Source organism: Lacerta agilis, chromosome 7 (genome assembly GCF_009819535.1).
Source record: "Lacerta agilis isolate rLacAgi1 chromosome 7, rLacAgi1.pri, whole genome shotgun sequence".
Taxonomy (NCBI): domain Eukaryota; kingdom Metazoa; phylum Chordata; class Lepidosauria; order Squamata; family Lacertidae; genus Lacerta; species Lacerta agilis.
The window spans coordinates 53,476,272-53,499,168 of NC_046318.1; the positions used below are offsets into that span (position 1 = coordinate 53,476,272).

Genomic DNA, 22,897 nt, shown 5'->3' on the forward strand with positions numbered 1-22,897 from the left:
CCCCCGCCGCCTCCGCGTCCTCCTCCTGAGGCCTTGCTCGGCTGTCACGGCTCGGAGCTCCTCCGGCAGGGCTACTTTCCCCCAGGAGCCGCCGCCGCCGCCGCCGCCAACCTCGCTGGCTTCTTTTTCTTCTTTTTTTTGTCCCTGCCGCCGAATCTCGCGCCCAGCCTCTTTCCAGAGCCGCCGTTTGAATCTGCGCACGCGGACTGCTACGCCATTGGCTACTCCAGAAAGCACGCGACCAAGCAGGGGGCTGGTGCGAGGGAGGAGGGGGGAACGGCCAGTAAGGGGAGAAAGGTGGCGGGATATGGAAAGGAGCCGGAGGAGGGGTCGAGGGCGGGCTAAGGCGCAAGGCATGCTGGGAGAGGGAGTCCTTTCGCCTTCCAGGGCTTGTGAGAGAACAAAACAGCCGAAACGAAAACGGCCCGTTTTTAAGGGCAGTAGCCAAAGGCAACTCACGAACGGGCAAAATACCCTCTGTAATATGTACGGAGTCAGCCTGTTGTGCCGCTTTCCTTTTCCCACACGTTACAAGTAGCGAGAATTTCGGTCATGGAATACGACCATACGCCGTACGGTATACAAGACTGGGCACTCGTGAATTCGCCTTTCTCGGGAGAGAAAAATCTATGTTAATTAACGATAATACAATTGCCTTTAAAAACAAACAAACACGGCATTAAGAAAAGGAATGAATAGCAACACTGCGAAGAGATTTTATACCGGTGAGAGAAGCAAAAAAAAAAAAAGCAAGGTCTCCTTCGAGCCGGAATCGAACCAGCGACCTAAGGATCTCCGTGTGGAGTAGCGCCTCTACAGTCCTCCGCTCTACCAGCTGAGCTATCGAAGGGACGTTGAGTTCGCTGGTTCTATTTTCTGTATACAAAGTTTCAGTGCAACTGCTGGAGGGAAAAACTGCGCTGGCTAATGCATTTCCATCTCTTCATTGAAATTTATCACTGTGTTTATATATTATTAACGGCCGCGTATGTAAACAATTTAAGATTAAGAGGGGTTGGTTTTTTTTAGGCTGGTTCTGATGGCAATAGATGTAACCATGCTACTGGCCAATAGTATTTCTATTCTATCTCTAAAAAGTCATTTCAGTAGTCGACAGTAAATGTGAATTCAGGGGCGGCTTTAGGGGAAGGGCCACCTGAGCCCAGCCGTTGCCCTTTTTGGGACTGCAGTGAGAAGCAAAAAGCAAGCGCCTGTAACATCCACCCCACCCCCCCCCAATGTTCTATTAGTTTTTGGGGTACTAACTACAAAATTTATCTTCCTTCAATTAGCTATAAAGTATGTTTCTTTTTCAACTTCAGTGTCATTTGTGCTAGGTAGCTAGTTCAAATACAAGGTAACACTTCAAATACAACCAACGCTAGAAGCACTGTATAAATTATTGTATAAATTAAAATAAAATAAAGCTGAAAGGGGTAAGCTGGGTGGCTTTTTATTTTATTTTATTTATTACTTTTAAATATAAAAAATAATGGATATTCCAGAATAAATTATGCTTACCGAGATAGGAACTGCTACAAAACAGAAAACTTACTAAAATTAAAATCTGTGACACGTCTGTTGTGTTACATAGTGCGCTGCCTGTATCAGTTTAGTCGTGATTTTATTTAGCTGATTTCCTCACACTGCTACACAATACATACCTGTATGTACTGTTGCAGACCTGGATTCATAGAATTGTAGGGTTGGAAGGGACTCCAGTATCATTTAGTCCAACTCCCTGCAATGCAGGAATATGCAGCTGTCATTGAACCCATGACCTTGGCATTATCAGCACCATGCTCTCTAACCAATGGAACTAGCCATTTAAGTGTTAAACGTGTCTATTTTGATTCATGTCAGTGTGCAACAAACAACCCCATTTTTAAGACCTATGTGAATTTATATTACTAGTTAGATCTGCCATGATGTACTACTGCCGCTGTCCAAAGATTCACAAGAGTTCTATAACAGGTGTCCACTGAGGAAGCTTGCTTACAGGGTGTTAGAAGTGTTTGAATATTACCGTAAATCATTCAAAACGTTTTTCAATAAGTGCTTGCAGCTTTGTGTGATGACTTAATAACTACATTTTTCTGATCTAGCAATATTTCAACTACATTTTTTTTAATTAGCAATATTTCAATTCCACATTTCCAACAACTGAGTCATGTATTTAGTGGAGGAACTGCAGCTGTTTAAAGTCTGTTGACTACAGATAAGGCTGTACTATGTTACTCAGTAAGCTGAAAGTTTCTAGTTGAAGTCCAAAATATTTTGAATATAGAACAGGATGCATTTTGTGAAGTTCTTTCTAATCCATTGCCTTTTTAAAACAAACACCAAAACAAAGCCCTATTTTGACAGGATAGCTTGCAGTACAATACACATATAGCCCTGCCGGGGAAACAGCTATACAGCCTCAGATGGATATATATGTAACTCATGAATTATGGCCATTTTCTATTTGATGTTTCATGCAGACTCATGAGTACATGTTCCATAAATGGATGGAGGAGTTTCCAGTATGGTCAGCTGAGAGGGGCATGAGGATGACAAGATGTTATTTAAACCACAAACCCATGGAAAGGCCTCCGCAAGTAAGCGTGAGATGGGTAAATATCAATACTCCCAAGCCTTTCAGATGGAATTGGTAGCCAGTTTGTGCCAATGGAGAAGCACTGCACTAGTCATAGAGATTACAGCTAACTCAAGCAAACTACAACTCATAGAATCATAGAGTTGGAAGAGACCACAAGGGCCATCCAGTCCAACCCCCTGCCAAGCAGGAAACACCATCAAAGCATTCCTGACAGATGGCTGTCAAGCCTCTGTGTAAAAAGACCTCCAAAGAAGGAGACTCCACCACACACCTTGGCAGCAAATTCCACTGTCAAACAGCTCTTACTGTCAGGAGTTCTTCCTAATGTTTAGGGTGAAAATCTTCTTTCTTGTAGTTTGAATCCATTGCTCCGTGTCCGCTTCTCTGGAGCAGCAGAAAACAACCTTTCTCCCTCCTCCATATGACATCCTTTATATATTTGAACATGACTATCATATCACACCTTAACCTTCTCTTCTCCAGGCTAAACATACCCAGCTCCCTAAGCCGTTCCTCATAAGGCATCGTTTCCAGCCTTTGACCATTTTGGTTGCCCTTCTCTGGACACGTTCCAGCTTGTCAGTATCCTTCTTGAACTGTGGTGCCCAGAACTGGACACAGTATTCCAGGTGAGGTCTGACCAGAGCAGTATACAGTGGTACTATTACCTCCCTTGATCTAGACGCTATACTCCCATTGATGCAGCCCAGAATTGCATTGGCTTTTTTAGCTGCTGCATCACACTGTTGACTCATGTCAAGTTTATAGTCTACCAAGACTCCTAGATCCTTTTCACATGTACTGCTCTCAAGCCAAGTGTCACCCATCCTGTATTTGTACCTTTCATTTTTTTTTTTTTTGCCCAAGTGTAGTACTTTACATTTCTCCCTGTTAAAATTCATCTTGTTTGCTTTGGCCCAGTTCTCTAATCTGTTAAGGTCATTTTGAAGTGTGATCCTGTCCTCAGGGGTATTAGCCACCCCTCCCAATTTGGTGTCATCTGCAAACTTGATCAGGATGCCCTCAAGCCCATCATCCAAGTCATTGATAAAGATGTTGAATAAGACTGGGCCCAAGACAGAACCCTGTGGCACCCCCACTAGTCACTTCTCTCCAGGATGAAGAGGAGCCATTCATGAGCACCCTTTGGGTTCGGTCAGTCAGCCAGTTACAAATCCACTGAATGGTAGCATTGTCTAGCCCACATTTTACCAGCTTCTTTACAAGAATATCATGGGGCACCTTGTCAAAGGCCTTACTGAAATCAAGATAGGCTACATTCACAGCGTTCCCTTCATCTACCAGGCTTGTAATTCTGTCAAAAAATGAGATCAGATTGGTCTGACATGACTTATTTTTCAGAAACCCATGCTGACTCCCTGTATGTTGCAACATTCAAAGGTGTTCCCTAACAACAATTTGGCCCAGTGAGCCACTGCACCAAGGCTGTGGCTCCAAGAAGCAGGTTCTAGTACCTATAGAAAAGGGAAATTCATCCTGACATTCTGGCAATAGGACCTAGCTCTCATTGTAGGCAGGCAAGGACAGACATCAATAGGACCTAGCTCTCATTGTAGGCAGGCAGGGACAGGCAGTTGTCTCCTCTCCATTCTTGCCAATGCTGCAAGAACCATTCTGGGCTCCTCACATGGCATTCTACATGCCTTTCTGTGGCTATGCTTGCCAAACACAGGATTATGTTCACGCTGCAATGAATAAGGCACTGCAGCACACAACTCAACCAACTGAATTGGATGCCCGGCTGACAACCTTAACACACTTCAGCTGCAGCATTGGGCAGAATTCTGTTATCTTCAAGGAGACTGAAGCACAATTCCAAGTGCAGCCATCCACATCACTTGGAACACATCACCCAAATGCAGCACAACATGACATTTGTAGATTCAACTCCCCAATGATTACACCCATGCAATTCTAGACAAGCTGTCAGCAGCCTTACTGTACTTACTAGCGGCTAAGAGCAAGCTGGGGAAGGGGGGTGGGGGGAGTTTTCCAGGCTTGTAGTGTTCCAAATCATGACATTTATGGTTGTTATCTACTTATGTCCCCCAGCAGATTTTGATTATTCTCTGTATTATTATTATTATTATTATTATTATTATTATTATTATTAAACTAGGTAATCTTTTAAAATGGGTTTCATTATACATTAGTACTTGACTACTCCTAATTGAAAATGTTTTGATATATATTATAGCTAAGCAAAGAGTAACAACTCTTAATTAATGCATTTTCTTCCAAATAAATATCAGGAAGTGAACCAGGAAGTGACCTATACAGAGAATAAGATACAGTTCTATCCAATATATGTTGTATCCTTCTGTTCCATCCACTCCATTCTATCTCACCTGGTTGGCAGTTCCTTCTGTGGCACCATGTCATTCTTGCATTGAGCTATTAGCGGGTGGTTTGGGGGTAGCGGTTGCCATCCTTAGGGATTTCCCCTACCAATTCTTTTCATTGTTATTATTTGTGCCTGCCTCAAGGTTACCCCTACGTCTGCTGGTACATCTGAGTGGTGCGGTTTTGTTTCAGTTACGTAAGCACACGCACAGGAAGACTCCAAACAGTGCTGCTATAGATACTGTACCTGTAAAACACTTGTCCTTCAAAGAAAGAAAACAACACTATACACGCTTTTCATTAATCTGCTTTTCACATAGGCACCTAGGCTGTTCTGCACACCTCTTTTAACTCCGGGTGGGAAAACTGTGACATGGAGAGGCCTTGGGATGGGGTGCTGCTGCTCACCTGATCTACAGTCCTTACTTACTGTTGCTTGCTGTGAAGTAGAGAGGCCAGGATATGGCAATGTCCATGCAGGGGAAACATACTGGTTGGAGCGCTCCACTGGTGCGCTTGCACTACACCGATCTCACTGCTTCCTTGCCCCTTTATCTCACAGTATCAGCTGCCCCACATGCACCCAGAGAATCAGGTGAACAGTGGCACGCCACTATGCCATCTGCTACTGTCAGTGACCCTTCAAGTGTTGGTCTCCAGTGCTCATCAGCCGTAGCCAGCATGGCCAATTGTTAGGAATGATGGAAACCAGTCCAGCAACTTCTGAAGGGCCACAGGTTCCTCATACAGCTTTAGCTCATGAACTAGCCATTCCGCCTTGACCCTTTGCCCACATCCTGTAATCCAGAAAATCTCCTGAAGGTATGCTTCTCTGAAGCGAAACAAATTCAAGAGTAGCAGGGTATTAATGGATACAGTCTGTAAGTTCCACATGTAAATTCCTGGGAGGAAGAGAGTACAACCCGATAAATATTAAGAAGCAGAAACTCCACAGGCTATTTCCCGCCTCTTAATCCAGTATTCTGAAAAATAGTTCCCATCAGCCTTATTTACCACATTTGCTCTTCTGCTTGCAATCCTTGGATATAATCATAAAACATACTGGCTATATCAACATTTTACCTCTCATGCGGTCAATAAAAAATAAATAAAATTCCAGAAGTAGCAAGCACTCAAGGTATGGGAGGAGATGAATCACATCCAACTCTACAGAATTTACTCCCACTCTAAATTAGGCAGGCACTATCCCTAATATGTTCTGGATGCCTGCTTAAAATATTTTAGTCCAGGCCTTTGCACCATTAGTGCTGTTTTTTTTGTGGTTTTAATACCAGATGTGTAATGTAGGTTTTTAATGTTTTGTATGCTTTCATTTTGTTAAGCTGCTTTGGGACCCAGATGGCAACAAGTGAAATATGATTAAAAATAAATAAATTCACAGACACAATTATGGAAAGAACAGCTTGCAGATCTGTTCAGGTGAAAACCTGGGTGAAAACCAATGGTTGCTGCTAGCGTGTGGCTCACTTCCACCCAGTCATAGCAGCTAGCTCTGACAAACGACAGAAAAAGCTGGCCTTTGCCCACAGTACTAATAACAATAATGTTGGTATAGAAATTAGGAAAAAGTGTTTAGCTTATGTTTTTAATATAGCAATCAAAGAAAATCCCAAATACTGTACAATAAAGTGTAATATAGTACACTGTTATAATACACTATTGATACAATACAGATAAAAAAACAAATTAGTACAGCAATCACAAATAAAATCTGAGTGTGCTGAACAGCCAGCATTGTGAACATGGTATCATTGCTATTCTAATTGTATTCAATTTGTAAAGCACTTGCTGTTTTCAAAGGTTTTCTAAATATATACAGTACTGATGCTTATTTATACATTTTTTTTACTCAATTACTTCCAAAAGTGCACTATTTCTCTTCCTGCAATAACCTTCATTAAAATAAATCTAAAAATATGAATCACTGTTCAGTCTTTTAACTTTACTACAATCATAGGGGCAAAGTTGGAATGCTGCCTTAAGTATTTTAAATGCAACACTTTAAAATGTAAGATACTATGGGATATTGACAAGTATATATGAACAAAGCTTTTTGCTGGAATGTCAGTCCCCAAACTGAGGTTGTGACAGTCTGATTAGCATCCAGCATGTCAAACTGACCCAAAGAAAAGTAGCTTAGATCTGAATTCTAAGCATACACATAATTGAGTTCCACTAGAATTGGTGGAAATCGGGGATAATTCACACACATTGGGCTTATATGAAATCTAGGTGGGTTGCATGCGCACAGGGAAGAGCAGTCATCAAAGCCCTCCATTATACAGATATATCCAAATTTGTCCCTTCAGAAAAAAAGCCATTTTGGTTTTGGAAATACATTCTTTCTATAGCATTGTTAGTACACAGCTGCAGCAATGGTATTCTGTGATCTTTACTAATGCAGAGAATAGACGTCATGTCTGGACCATAAACACAGCAACTAAATACTGGCCCTATAAGAAGTCAATTTCAACTGAAATGTAGATTATTTAAAGCTAAATGAGAGGAACACATTATATAGGCAAAGAAGGGGAAAGATCAAATATTTTAAAAAATCAGAAACTTTGTTACATCTTGCTACTTTATTTTTTAGCTGGGTAGGAGTATACTACAACAAACATTCAAAAGTGAAATTAAATGAGCAAGCCATTTTTTCAGTTGTGAAATAATTAGGTTTTTAAAGCTGAAACATCCAAGGGTTGAATCTCCAGAGAAATATAGAACAGTAATGTAGTAAGTGCACCTTGTATACCCACTGAAATACTACTAATGAAAAGCAAATTACTATGCAGTAATTCCAGAAATTTCTAGAATGCACTTCATGTTTCTTCTGATTTCTAGAATGCACTTCATGTTTCTTCTGATTGTACAGAATTTACTCCCTCCTGAGTAAATCAGTGTACTGGTGCTGCTGTGCTACTACTGTATTCCCACTTCCCATTCATATTTTTATATACATACATTAAACTTGCTGTTCAAGAACAAGCTTTTTTGACATACTTAACAGTGTTTGAAATAAATCCATGGCCTTTCAACTGTTAAATTTTAGACCCACACACATCAGAAAGCCTGACGGTTGGTGAATAATAAGAGACAGAATTTTGCAATGTCTAAAGGAAATGCACTTCAGGCATCCCCTTTGCCACATCTGAGATTTTCCATAAATTCATTTTATAGAGGACTCTCAATCACTCGCTGAAGCTGCAATCTTGTAACTAGTTGCATGTGCTTAAGCTCACTAAGTGAAATATATCACGTTAGTGGCAACTATGTGTCATTAAAGTGAATGAGACCACCATCTATTTGTGCACATTAATCCCATTAACTTTGATGGAGATAAGCCTACATTGCACACTTGCAATATAAAAAAATTAAATGTTAACGCTTCCCCAACATACTTACAGCTACAGCAGTATTTTTTCATAACACTCCTAAGCCAGGATGGGAAAACCTGTGGCCTTCCATGAATATTGGCCATGCTGGCTGGGGTGGATTAAGTTGAATGGCATCTAGAAGGTCACAGGTTTCCCATCCCTGTCCTAATCCTTTACTATTTTCATTTTACAAACAGAGCATTGCAAACATCTTTTCAACACATCACACAAGGGCAAGAATACAAAGTGAATAACTTTGTATTTTTATTTTCTGAGTAGGGAAAAATGAAGAGTCATAACACAATTCCTCAAGAGAAAGGATTTCTACAAGGGACAGAAAAGATGTACTTAACTCTTAGTTCACACCACCACATTAAATTATAAAATCACCCATGCCTTCCCAACTTTACAGCTCTTGCTCATTTATACATGCATTTTGAGTAAAGGATGCTGACAACTATCCTCCTTTGCCCACAATGAAAAACCACCAAAGTATTTCGAAGCTAAGAAGAAAAATATCAAACCACCAGGCTGTTTATCAAACCTATAATCCAAGCCAATTTTAAGCTAACAGTGGCCATGATTCTCATCCAAAGAATCCTGGGAACCGTAGCTCTGTGCTATAAATCCCCCACAAAAATATTTCCAAAAATACTGAAATTCCCAAGCTTATGTGATAGAAGCCAGAGATGTTAACTGAATTTTCAGGATTTAGATATCCAGTGCAGATATCCATATGGTCAGAGAAAGTAGTTACGTTCTGGTTTGTCTCACAAGCCATCTCATAATATATTAAAAGCTACCTTTTAAATTGGGGCATGGGATATTGCTGTGCCAGAAAGTCCAATATCACGCACCCCTGCACAATCCCTTGCAAATGGATAACACTTTGGGCCACGGCCACAAGTCTGGTTGTGCGTTTGTTAGAAGTTACAGTGGTTTTTAATATTCCGCCTCAAGCATCCTGTTCTGTGTGGCATGATCAATTTTAGAATTCCCTATTTACATCACATATTTCATTTCTTGACCAAATTAAGCAGCAAAACTATATATTTGAAATCATTTATTTGTGAAAGTTGTATTTGTATGTTTATATATAAGCAGTGCATGAGATAACAAAAGATTTAGTCCCTGAATGAAAAAGCAAAAAGGGTGTTTGAATGGATTAATATAGTTGAATGAACCAAGGCAGTTTTACCTTCAGTTAATTTCCCATATAAAAAATAAACCTTCCCTTACTTGGGACATTTTATCATAGCATTGCTTAAAGGTTTCCTGTGTGATTATAACTGCAGAAAGTGTGAGCATATTTTCAGAATATAAACATTAATACAAACTTAGTATTTGTGGACCAGGTAAAACTTGCATGTTGAGTAAACACTGGCTTCAATAGCTAAGCACTTCAGATTTCTTTTCAGTATCTCTTCTGTATTATAAGTCATTTACTGTTTCAAGTTTATTTTCATTAGATGAAGCAGTAATAATGCACATAAAATAGAAATAAGCAAAGAGGCAAAAGTGCAACATCAGTATCAAGATAAATATTCTATCTTTACGGAGCAAATACTATGGCTGCTTATTAAAAAATAGCACTGTAGATCTGATGAATATGCTGTTTAAGTGGATGACAGTTTAATCAAAGTGATGCATGAAGACTTGCATAAAAGTGAAACTTTAAGGATTTCCCATTTCAGGGAGTCAAAAAGAAACTGTTACTATGTCACTGAAAATCTGATGAAACTTCTGTTAAATTCCATTAATCCAACATGCTTAGAAAGTGTTAATAGCCAGCACTGATAACCAACTGTTATTTTTCAAAATCTTCCTGCACAAAAAGCAATTCCTTATTAGCCTGCTGCAGTTTCTTAAAATACTTGCATACTACTGCCTTTGCAATGTAAAGCACACGATAGTACTTTACCAGCTTAAAATTAAACATGCAATCACTAGCCAACAGGGCAATGAAAAAGCTGTGCTGGCTCAGTCCGCCATGCATTGCTGCATCACCTTTGCTTTAGATTCATCTTATACTATATAGCACTTTGCCCTATCATTCTTTAAATGTACAACTTTTAAAGAGATCTCAATAAATATACGTGGGTTTTTGAGAAACCTGAAAATCTAAATAGATGCAAAGTGTTCAGATCTAAGGGAATGCCTCTTTATGCTGGAACCAACACACTACATTTATCAGATTTTCTTTTCACATATTAATCTTTGAAACATAATGATTTCATATGGGCTGGAGGATTAAGACTTTAACAGAAATAAAATTACAAAAAAAAGAACCCAAATCTACAGCAGATATTCATCCCAGTGCATATTCTAATAACTAATTTACAGGTAACTGAGAGCTAACCTGGGCAGCAAAATGGCATATTAAAAGCTATTGTCTATCACACACTTGCTATCATGCAATGAGTAAGATATAATCTTTGAAACATACAAGATTCAATTACTAATCTTATGTGGCCCAGCCAACAAACATTACATTTGCACAGTAATCTCTTGTATTTTATCAGTTGTTAACTATTCATGAATGATCCATTGGCTCAGATGTATTAGTGATTTCTGCATCTTGACTATCCATCTCTTCAGGCTCTTCCACAGAATTTCCCTTCTGTGTTTTTGATCTTGTGGAGAATGTTGTTCCCACTGCATTTGACATGTTACTGCCAGTTGTTTCTGCATTCAGATGTCCGCTGCCACTTGATAAAGAAAAGGATTCAGACAAACCAGTCTGAGGGCTCCTTGTTTTAATAGATGAACTTGCGGCTTCCAGTTTCCTTTGAGAGAAGTCTTGTGTCGCCGACTGCTCTGTATTCTGATCCCGCATGTGTCTGTCCATTGAAGCCTGAATCGAAGAAACCATTTCCTGCAATTTTTTTCGTTGTGCCTCAATCAAATTAGGATCAAGCTGCCTGCTGTCTCTCATGGTTCCTACTCCAGGAGCTATCCGTATTAGCTCACTGTTTCCAGAATCACTTGTGTACACTGAAGACTCAGATTTAGCAGAACTTGGACTGAAGTCTGTGCTTGTGCTTTGCTTTCTTAACAGTGGAGCTTCCCTAGCTCTTTGATGAAGTGATTGGCTACCAGCTGCACTTCCTAAAGAATGGCCTTTCCCTTGAAACGCTGTTATATTGTGAAGTTGCTCTGACTTCTTTTTAACTACGCCACCACTACCTAACTTTAGGAGTCCATGTGAAGGACTTGCTTCCCGGCTTCTTGAAGAAGCTTCTGCTCGCACTTGGCTTAGGGCCTCTTTAACCAAGTCTTCAACATCGGAGCCCACAGGAAAGTGCCCAGCAACATCCACACAAAGTTCCACTCTATCTTCTGCTGCATTGTACACAAAGGTCTTGCCAGGCAAGTGTGGGAAAGTACAATGCCTACCATCAGCCAGACCTATAGAAAGGGGAAAGAGATATTTTTAAGTTTATATATTGCTTCTCAATGATGGCTGTGAAGCAGTTAACAAAGCATACCAGGGTCACATTATAAGCACAAAAGGTTGTATCCAACTATGTTCAACTCAGGGTGGCCCCACTGAAATTATTGGAGTTAGTTAGTCATGTCAATTAATTTCATTGAGTCACACTCTGATTCAGACACAACCCATATAGCACTAAAAACAACAACCAAAACTAAAGAAAAACAAATACGTAAGAGCAGACCTGTTGGGTCAGACCCCAACGGACCATCTAATCCAGCATCATGTTTTCCACCATTGGCCAACCAGAGTTTTTAGGAAATCCAGAAGCAGGACATGAATGTAACAGACTCTACCTACTGGCACATTGGCATACTGCTACTGATCCTGGATGTTACATATAAAACATCACAACTGGTAGATAAAATATATATTCTTTAAGTTAAACACACAGCTGCTACATCAAAAATCAAGTTCTGGAAAAGAAAATGCCCTCTGGGAATGGATCTATAGAGCAGATTTCTAAAAGTGGAAGGGGACATTAAAAGACAGGCTTGTTTGGGCAGTAATGCCATAACAAAAGCTTAAGCAGTAAATACTACTTTATCCTTTCTCTTTAGTACTCTCTTACTATCTTCAGCAAAAGGTTGTAAAAACTTGAGTTGGAACTATTAAAATGTAATCAGATAGTCTGCATAGGTCAATTATACATTTGTCACTACACTAGATACAATCATTACCTGCTCTTCTGATTTAGAGCACGTTTGTAAGATAAACAAGAGTTTGAAGTTTAAATAATGACTATACATGAGAAAGCAGTCTTTAGATACATCCACTGAAATGTAATAAAAGAATGTATATTACATTCAATTATTTCCATTTTAATATAGCAAAATATCTTCTGCAAGACATCAAGTACATCAGGTAACCAAAACTGGTAGAAACACTGGTAACCAAGTACATCAGGTAACCAAAATTTGGTAGAAACACTGTTAACAGCGGTGAAGATTGTTGGCCCATGGGCTTAACTAGGCTTGCCAGGCCCCTGAATGTGGCCTGCAAGGCAGTTTAGGCAAACCACACCCACCTGTCAGCAACTGGTACATATGACATCAAATAGAAAGATTGTTATCTCCAAGCCTAGATCTTAACACTGTGATGCTTAGTACTAAGATTGAAGATAAACCTTTGCCTGCTCTTTTATAGTAAATTGTCAAAGTGCAGACACATTTTTTCTTATCTTGTGGTTGTGCTGGTTAGTCTATTTGAAAGTTGTTTTGTTAATAGCATATTATAGAAGATGGTTGCTTTATTAATGATTTGTAATTGTTTTACTCATGATTTGTTAATTATTTATAAATTTATGTTTTAATTGTGATGTTCTATTATGTTATTGCTATTTATTGTATGTAAGCCACTTTGTGACTTGTGTGAGTGAAAAGCAGCACAGAAATATAATAAATTTAATAATAAATTAAACTATCTCTGATCTTAACACTACTGGACCACAGCACAAAGACTGGAGATAAGATTCTGCTTGAAGCTGGAACTTTTGAATCACCTGACATCATACAGCATCAGGTGATTGACAGGTGGACGTTCATCCACTCTCAAAATGACATATGGAGGATGGGCAGGTTCCCATTTGTCCACCCTGATATAAAGCACACAGGAAAGTAGAAAACCAGAAAGAAACAGAGTGGTTTAGAGGTGTACAATTGCCAATACTAAAACAAACTGAAATCAGTGGGCATTGATTATTATTAGCATCTTTTAATGAACTTTTAGATGTCAATGCAGACTGGGACAAGTTGTCAGAACAAAGATAATTATCTAATGTTTTTTCAACAATAAAGCATCCTGTTCTCATTCAAGGTACCCAATGTCAAGCTTGGCAGAAAAGATGGAGCACTGAAAGTATTCAAAGCAACATCTAAACTTGTATAGAAAACAAATGATCAATTTGAGGGCAGAGAAAAACACTGAACTCATATGGTAATTACAGCTTCAAAAGTGTGTCTGGATATGTGTAATAGGCATGCACTCTGATAACATATTACATAGTAAAGTAAGCCTGCAATTTATGCACATTCAGCTTTATGGGCTTGGGGAGGGGGAATAAAAAATAAATAAAAGGCAGTGGAAAGGGGTGGAAACACACAGAGAATGAATTCTGAGGCTTTGTCACAATCAAGATCCTGCCTTTTTGTATTCTCTGAATTCAAGTTTGAGGTTGTTTCTTTCAAACAAAACATATGTACTAACCCAAAAATAAACCTTGGTTACCACTTGTGTTTTGTTTGGAGCTCATGTTCAGAAGACATGGCAAGCTAGGCTCTGGATTGTTTTGTCAGTGGCACATCAGCAGCAGGTGAGAAGTGCCCTGGGAATTCTGCTCATTCACATTATAGTTTAAAATAAATGATGGTTTAACTTAATGTGATGTGCAAACTGAGCCACTGTATGTCATTCTGGAGAGTTCTCTGAACTACAGTAGTAGAAGGGTAGAGTGGAATGGCAGGCTGAAAAGACCTGCTGCACAATGAGACCAGCAAATGCAGCTAGTTAGATTGAAGCTCTATGTTTCAGGATTAATTGTACTGTATCACATTTCCTTTTCAGTTCTTGACTTTGGCTTATAACACAGATTTTGTTCCTCAGTCAAGAAAATGAGCGAGGACATAATTTAGTTCAAGAAGACAAGAAAAACAATTGTGACAATAGTACCACTAGTTTAGAAGTCCTTACAGACCTTTACCCACTCTGTCAATTTCCTTTAAAGCCTGAAGCAATATATATTTCTTTCTACTACAGCAAGCGTGCGCCGCAACCACATCAATGGCTTTGTATCTGTAGCATTCTAAAGCATCCTGCTCTGTGTCATTCTGATTTGATTTGCTATTCAGGTCTGAATCTGATCCACTAAACCTGAAATTGTTTTATTCCCATAACTATAAAGAGGAATCTAAAAAAAATAGCTATATTTTTCCCCTTTTCACATAAGTGGGTGTAAATTGCAGGCAAAGGAGCTCATCCAGAGTGGATTAAGCTTGCCAAAATTCAGGCAGATCCAACCAGTGGACTTCGTGCCAGGCAGTGGAGGAGCTTCATGCTCCGGCACCGGGGCTGGGAAGCAGGTGGGGGCGGGCTGGAGTGCGCTCTGGGGGCATGGCACACCGCCTGCAGGGGCGTGGTGCGCGTTCTGGGGGTGGTGGTGTACCGAGATGGAACTCTATTGGGATCCTGCTGCCCGGGGCACCCCGCCCACTAAGCCCCACCCTTCCTATGCCAGTGGTGCCAGGAACATTTAAGTTGTTGAGGTTTTTAAGAGGAAGTTTTATTTTCTAGCAGAATTGCATACAAATTGTATGTATGTTCTCTCCTTTTGAGGGAGTGAAATTATGATTAAAAGCTAGACTTGTCCGTCAAAACAGAAGATCCTTCCACCTCTCCATCATCTCCCCTCTTGAGCTCCGGGTGTTTCCTCAGTCAGTTTTGTTTCAATTTTGAGAAAAGAAAACGAGCAAGGAGATGTTGTGCATGGTATTGAACTTTCTGAAAAAATGGAAGTAACAGAGCTACTTGGAGTATGAGAACTCCCTGATCTGCCTTGACATAGCTTGTTAATGGCAAAATCAAACTAGGGAACAACAGTCTGCCCTGAATCACCCTGATTTGCCTTCTCATTTGGGGTACACATGGCACAGTTGCAACACTCCCCCCGACTAAATGTATACATATGTACCCCAAATCAAAGCTTCACAATAATTTTCTCTTTAAAATCATGATATACACAAGCACATAGTTAGAAATTATACCCATTGTTTTCTTCATTATATTGTAGAACACACCACCCTGATGGAACAAGTGAGGAAGTCCTTTTGCATAAGACCAGACATCTTCTCCTGTGGAACAGAAAAAAGGGTTAGTTAACTAGCATAATTATAATTGGTGGAAAATAAGAACTTCATTTATATATATGAATACAAATGCCTGTTCCCAGCATGTCACTAAAGTCCTCCAACTTTCTATCACATTCTAGCATAACCAAGAAATCAAGACCACCGTTGACTCCATCTTCTAGAGGAGTCAGGATTGTGTCTCTTCAGCTATACTGTAACATGTGAAGACACACAAAAATTTATTTAAAGATAAAGTTTTCAGGTCCCACTTGCAATATTACAATGAAGGCAAATGGAAAGCATGCTAGAGATATGAAGGTCCAGAGAAAGAAGGGGGTGGGATCTTCCCCTGGTTCCCGCCTCCCTTCCCCGGTCATCACATCTCAATGGGAGTCACTCTTTTAGTTTGCCTGGGAACCTAAGGGCCATTTCACACATGACAAAGTATTAGCAATACAGCATTTAGCTACACACATTTCACTGAAGATATAGGAGTACTTGGATACTTGTAGGAATACAAGACAATCTTGATTTTAAGCATCAATGAAAGAGAATAGTACTCTGCCAATATACCTTAATGGAAAACTCAAGCTACATTAACTTACGCTAACTCTCAGAACCGGGGCTTGTTCTAACTGTAGCAGTTAATAAATCAGGATTTTAAGAATTGGTTTGATATCCTATTTGTTTTAGCCAATCACAGATAGAGAACCATGACTTGTTCTATGTTTGGACACTGTGAGGAATTGTTGTTAATTCAAAAGGGAAAACTTTTAATCTCCTCTTTGCATGCAGAGGGAGGGGAGTTAAAGAATGCAATCCCAAGGGTCAAGCGAGCATTTTTTCATAACAACAATTCATGCTTGTTTGAACAAGGTTACAGTCCTCCAAGTATGAGACAGTTCTCCCATAGAAATAATAGGCAATTGCTACAAAGGTTCAAACTTCACTCTGACTACTCTTCACACAGTATGTGTGCTTGTCTTGTTTAATCCTAAAACACATACCCTCCCATCTCCTTTCTGCCATGCAATGCTTCCTCCCAACCAGCCCTCTTGCATGAACATGAGGTAACCCACAGTTTTGTTTCAGACTTCCCCCCCCCCCAGTCCTAAATACAGTGGTACCTTGGTTTATGACCTTAAAACCGTTCTGGAAGTCCGTTCTTAAACCAAAACTGTTCTTAAACCGGGGCGCACTTTCCCTAATGAGGCCTCCCGCCGCCAGTGCCCTTCCACCATTCAGATTCCGTTCTTAGACTAAGGTAAAGTTCACAAACCGGAACACTACTTTCGGTTTTGCGGAGTTCGTAAACTGAATCGTTCGTAAACAGGACTGTTCTTAAACCGAGGAACCACTGTATTCTTTTCTTAAAGGCTTCCTGACATGCATGCAGTCATAATCTCTTTTGGATACTACAATTCTACTTCATACTCAGATGAGAACAAGAACTGCTAGGAAAGACGTGGTTGTTAAGAAATGGTTACAGCTGAGTAACACTGAATAACAAAAGTCATATGACCACAACACTTCATAAGGTTTGTTCTCTGTTAAAAAAAAGTAAAGTTGCCAGTTTCAGTTTTGATTCATAGTTTCTACTGTACTCAGTTTCGTTTCCAAGAATGCACTATTAAGCTTTCAGTTCACAAAATTGCACACAGAAACTTCCATTTTCTTTTGAACGGTCATTTCCATCATTTTATTTTTAGTGCCTTGACACACAAGCCTAATTTTCAAAGCAACACAGATAATGCACTGAGAGTGCCAAAACATTCATGACACTATGCAAATGTTACACCATTCTGCAATGATCACAAGGGTTTTATATTGGGGGGGGGGGCTTTAAAAAAAAATTGCCTCAGCTGGTTGGAAACCAAGCAATACTTTTGATGTCATGCACCCTGCAAGTTAATGGCAAAGACTGCAATACATTGATTTTATTTGCAACACTGCCAATTAATTTGGTTTAAAAGGTTTCTTAAAATATAACCTTCCATAGATCTGGCTGAGTAGCAGAAATACATATATCGTATATACTCTCTGGACGAAGCAGTTCTGCTTTTAAGTTTGTTTTACTTCACCAAAACCCTGTTATGCTTTAAATTAAGACAGTAAGTAAGTTGAGGTGTTGCAGTAAATATTTCACAGCTTCATATATATGCTTTAAGTATAGTATTTATAGCAAAGAAAGCAAATGAGGAAGCAAGTGAAAATCCAGACACAAAAAAACTCTAGCTAGTTACTAGAATAATAAATTTCTTCATGAGGAAACATTAGGAATACTGAGAAAAGTCCATTTATCAGAGCACAACATTACACAAATGGGAGATGAGAAAAGTGGCTTTCAAATGCCCCTAAAAGTATAAACCAAGGTTGGGGAATCTGCTGTTTTCTAAATGTTGCTGAACTATCATTCCCATCACTGGTCATGTTGGCAGAGGCAAGTCTAGAAGGCCACAAGTTCTCACCCCTGGCTGAAACAGTAGTTACAGGTACTTTTTTTTAAAAAAAAGTATTTTCATTTTTTTAAGGAGGAGGAACAGTTGTGCAGCAATAAAACTACTAGCACATTTCCAAAGTTTATCAGGGTTTGGTATGGTTTAAATTAGAGGACTGACTGTGTGTTAAGATTCCTGCATTGCAGGGGCTTGGGCTAGATGACCCTTGGGATCCTTTCTTACTCCATGATTCTATGAATTATGACACCAACTTGTTTTTATTGAATAGTCGGTCAGATCATGTATGGATTTCTAGCTTTATAAAATTCAGAGTTAGACATATATCTACTCTTTGAAAAGCAAAAATAAGTTTTTTCCTTACCCATAAATGTTGCTAGAAGACACAGAGAGTACATTTCCTTGTCGATTTGTTCTTGGATTTCCTTGGAAGCAATTTTACTAGTAACAGCAACATCATCAAGTTTCACAGCATGGGCCGAGTGAACTGAAGCGGTCTGGCTGCTCTCCTCCTTTCCTTTGAGAATCTCTATAGTTACTCTGTCACCATGCAGTAGAGGAACAGGTTCATTTTCCTGCCCTTCTTTGGGTGGCAAAAGCTCTTTGGGAGGAAAGCCAACTCTAATACATTGCAAATGGGGAGGAATATTAAATTCTCTAGCGATGCTTTCTTGCAGTTCTAGAAATGTGGTTGTGGATTTCAAAGTGAGCATGGCCTGCCGCCCATCATTTGTTGTTATGCGTATTTTCTTCTCTTTTGTAGATGTTGGGGAATAAGGAGTCTTTGTAGGTGTAGCAGGTGCAGAAGATGGCCCATCAGGAACAACACCTGGAGAAGATGTTCTAGGTGGCACTTTTTGTGCTTGTTTCAATTTTTCTGTTTTGCGTTTCTGCATTATAGGTGCCTGTTCTGCAATGTTTTGCTGAATAGTTCTTTCAGTTTTACTCATATTTAGCTCTTCCCTGTGCAATGTTTTTGTTTTCTGACCAGTAAGAATAATTTTGGTTGGAAGTTGAGATTCCAAGTCTTGCCCTTGCTGCACATCATCAACTCTTCGGGCATGAGCACCATCAATGTTTACAGGCGTATAATCATCAGGGTTCTTTTTGGCTGTTTGATGTAGAATGGTATTGACAACTTTCTGGACAAGAATCTCACTGCCAAATTCTCCAGGAAAATGCTTGGTAACAAGTTTCATTGCAACATCATACACATTGCTGTTCAGAGAAGGATCACTTTCATACTGAAACCAGTATACCGTCTCTCTCACCACTCTCCCACCCCACTCTAGAGTAATTGGGAAAGCTTCAGGGAGATTGTCATATTCCTTATCTTCCCAATAATGCTTGAATCCACAACCACATTTACCGCCTGTCGATCTGGTATTAGTTCTGTCCCCATCCAAATACACAACAGAACCATCATTTCTGACACGACGCACCAATGTTCCATGGCACCAGTTACAGACAGTCAAATTACTCAAGTTATAATCAGGTACAAGTACATCCTTAACTGGATTATAGGCACATACCAAATTGTTAAGAGGGAAACTATAATTTTTATCAGGCCTTAGCTGGCCATGCGTACTTTTTGCCAAATTATAGAGTTTCCCTCCAGGAGCCAACCACTCAGGAGCAACATGAAGTTCTGAAAGGGCACCACAAATGAGACACTTGTGAAGGCGGTTGTCCACCACTGCCTTTTTAGCAGCTGCTGTGACATCTTCAGGCTGAACTCCTATTACACCAGTCCTTCTATAGAAATACTGATGTACATCAGCTACTAAACTGGGATGAATGCCATGCTTATCCATGAAAACCTCTTCCATGGCAGCAACCAACCTCATCAAATATTTGTCTTGCAAACTTCTGTCACCCCCAATCACACAACTACCATCATCTTCCAATTTGATGTATTTTTTAATAAGGTCCTGAGGTACTCCCCAAGCTTTAGGAAGTAATTTCATAGGCAATTGAGGCAAAGCAGCACCTTTTATCCCAACCAGAGGAATATAATGGTTACGGCCAGAACTACTCCAGGCAATACAGAGAGGTTTGTTCAACATGCCATCTTTTCCCATGCATTTTTCTTCTGGTATCAATCCAGGTAGAAAAGTGGCAGAGTAGTCTCCTGAACTACGCATTCCGCTCAGGGAATCCAAGAGGATGATGGGCCGGTGCAGCACATTGGCCAATCCAAAGATGTGGATGTTTCGAAGGCCCATCGGTACACCCTCTGGAGGAACAAACAAAGGATCACATTCGTTTATGATGTCTTCCCATTCTGCCGCATCAATGAAGTCATGAAAGAGGGCTTTGTAGCGGCTGAGATTCTCCCTAAAGTGCTTCTTGAGGTTTTCCCGCAAAGCGTGCCAGAAAAGCTCCCTGCCCACCAATGCCCGGGAGATTGCGTGCACCAAGCAATGGCCATCCCCATCCACGTGGACCGGGATGAGGCACTCCTGGCTGTTGTTGGCCTTCTTGATATCCTCCAAGGTGTCGTGCAAGTAGAGAAGGCTGCCGGAGCGGTCTTTACCATACCCTACCGTGTCGACATGCTCAGGCTCAATGAGGAAGGCACGGTCGCCCAGAAGAGCGCAGTCAAAGATATCCCCCTGGTTCATCTCGGTCAGGAGCTTGGCCTTGCCCGTCTGCTTGTCCATGCCATAGCGGGCCAAGATGGGAGACAGCAGCTTGCAGTGGTAGTTGGACAGGCCCATGACTTTCACCAACTCAGTGTTCTTCCTGGGGGGGCCCGCCCCGCTCACCCCCAGCAGAGCGTTCCGCAGCAAGTTGTGCAGCACCAAGTCCGGGTCCGTCACCTCCTCCACCGCCAGCAGTTGCCGCTGCTCATGGCGCTGCCCGCAGTCCGTGCACTCGATGCTCCCGCTGCTCAGAGGCCCGTGCGCCGGGAAGAACAGCCGCGCCTGGCACTTGGGATCCGGGCAAGTCCCCGAGAAGATCCTCCGGTCCCTCTTCTTCGAGACCGGCGCGGCCACCGGCTGCTGCTCCTGCTGAGGCGGATGTTGCTGAGGCGGCTGAGACATCGCTCCGCGCCTCCTCCTCCTCTTCCTTTCGCCTGCCTACGGCCGCTCTCCTTCCCCGCTCCCTTCGGCTCGCGGCCCCTCACAGCTTCATGCCCCCCCTGTTCCCTCCCCACCGTAACGGACGGAGCCTGACAGAAGCTGCCCTTCGTCCTGACGCGGCGCACCAGCCCCAACAGTGAACGCGGAAGCCTCCGGCACCAACACTGACTGCCGCTTCACTGCCCTGGCCGTTGCCCGCAACGTAACGGCCTTTCCCCTCCCCTCCTTCCATGCACACGGCGCAAGCGCGGCGGGCTGAGGCACACGGTAAATGTAGTATCCTCCGCCCAGGAAGTCAGGTCTTGTAGAATAGGGATCCCGGTGATTAAAAGACTACCGGTACCAACATGCAACGCGGTACAGGAAAAACCGAGAGCCATGAAGAGGGATGTTTTTGCACAAGGACGACCGGGAAATGTAGTGTTTTGTGTCGTGAAGGGCCGAGCGCGATCAGATAGACAGGGGCGCGAAAGCAACTACATTTCCCAGAATGCTTCACGACTTGCTCTCGTGGTTTATGGCGTCAGTGAGTTGACGAGGGGTAGGTTGACGGAGAGAGCTGTTGAGGCGCTTAATGTGACATATGTATGCAGCTCAGTTCGAGGCGTTCAATAGATATTTCTCCGGGGCAAGTACATCAGACTGCAGCTTTCGTCTAAATAAATCCTGTCGCCTCTTGGATTTGCTGTTCTCTTGGATTTGATTTGCCCGCAAGCTATACCTTATAGATACTGAGTCTGAGTACTGTAATTGAAATAACTACATATACTTCCCCCTAGTGGGAGCCTTTATAGATCAGGCCAAAGGCCCATCCAGCACTCTGTTCTCAAGGTGGCGAGCTAGATTATTATGATTATATATTTGTTTATACCCTGCCTTTTTCCTTGACGGGACTCAGGGTGGCAAAAATATGAACTGCCGAAAACATAGGGGGGAATCTAAAAAGCAATTAAACATTGATAAATCTATACACATATAGATGCTCATGACAACGCCTCAGGGAGGACCAGAGTGCAATAACATTCTCCCCACTTGTGTTGCCCGACAATATATTCGAGGCATGCTACCTCTGACACAGTAGTCCCACTGACTACTGGGAGTGAGATTATAGTTTAGCCATTTGCTATGAGCAGTAGTTTTTTGGGTTTCTTTACCTGAGTCTTTCAATATTTAGCTTCATTGGAGGACCCCATGTTCTAGTATAATACGAGAGAGAAAAACTTTGTCCACTTTTTGTGCATCATGCACAATCATATTTACCTTTTATATAATTTATACCCCAGAAATGAGATTGTGAGACTATTAAGAATGGGGGGGCGGGGAGAATACCTATGCTGTCTGTAAACATAGGCAGAAATACAGAAAGCAAAAAGTACTCAGCGATTAGGGCTGTTCTAATAATTGCTAGTGGTGTAAAAGCTGAATGGAGAAGAATGCAAAATGTTAGTTAGTGCCTAATTCCATGCAAGTGTTTAATGTGAATTGAGTGCTCTTCATGTACCGTATGCAGATTTTTTAGTGTCCACACAGTGGAGTTGACATTGAAACATTTATATTCCCACCCTTTAATCCAGAATTACCCTTTCCAGTTAAAAAAAATATATGCTGCCATTTACCCTTTTGTGAGATTTTTTAAAAAAATATTGAAGTTTTTATCTC

General features: G+C 41.0%; 1 protein-coding gene and 1 non-coding gene across 2 annotated transcripts; both read right to left on the minus strand.

The window, feature by feature from the left end:
- Positions 1–757: 757 nt before the first annotated feature.
- On the minus strand, positions 758–850 carry TRNAY-GUA. The gene is made up of 2 exons: positions 814–850; positions 758–793 (listed from the first exon to the last, which is right to left on the minus strand). It is a non-coding gene; the product is annotated as a tRNA-Tyr (tRNA).
- Positions 851–8,001: 7,151 nt separating this feature from the next.
- Positions 8,002–21,472, minus strand: VCPIP1 (valosin containing protein interacting protein 1). Its single transcript, XM_033155332.1, has 3 exons — positions 18,517–21,472; positions 15,613–15,699; positions 8,002–11,769 (listed from the first exon to the last, which is right to left on the minus strand). Exons 1-3 carry the CDS (start codon positions 21,197–21,199, stop codon positions 10,895–10,897), a joined length of 3,645 nt encoding a protein of 1,214 aa, XP_033011223.1. The 5' UTR covers positions 21,200–21,472; the 3' UTR covers positions 8,002–10,894.
- Between the last annotated feature and the right edge of the window lie 1,425 nt (positions 21,473–22,897).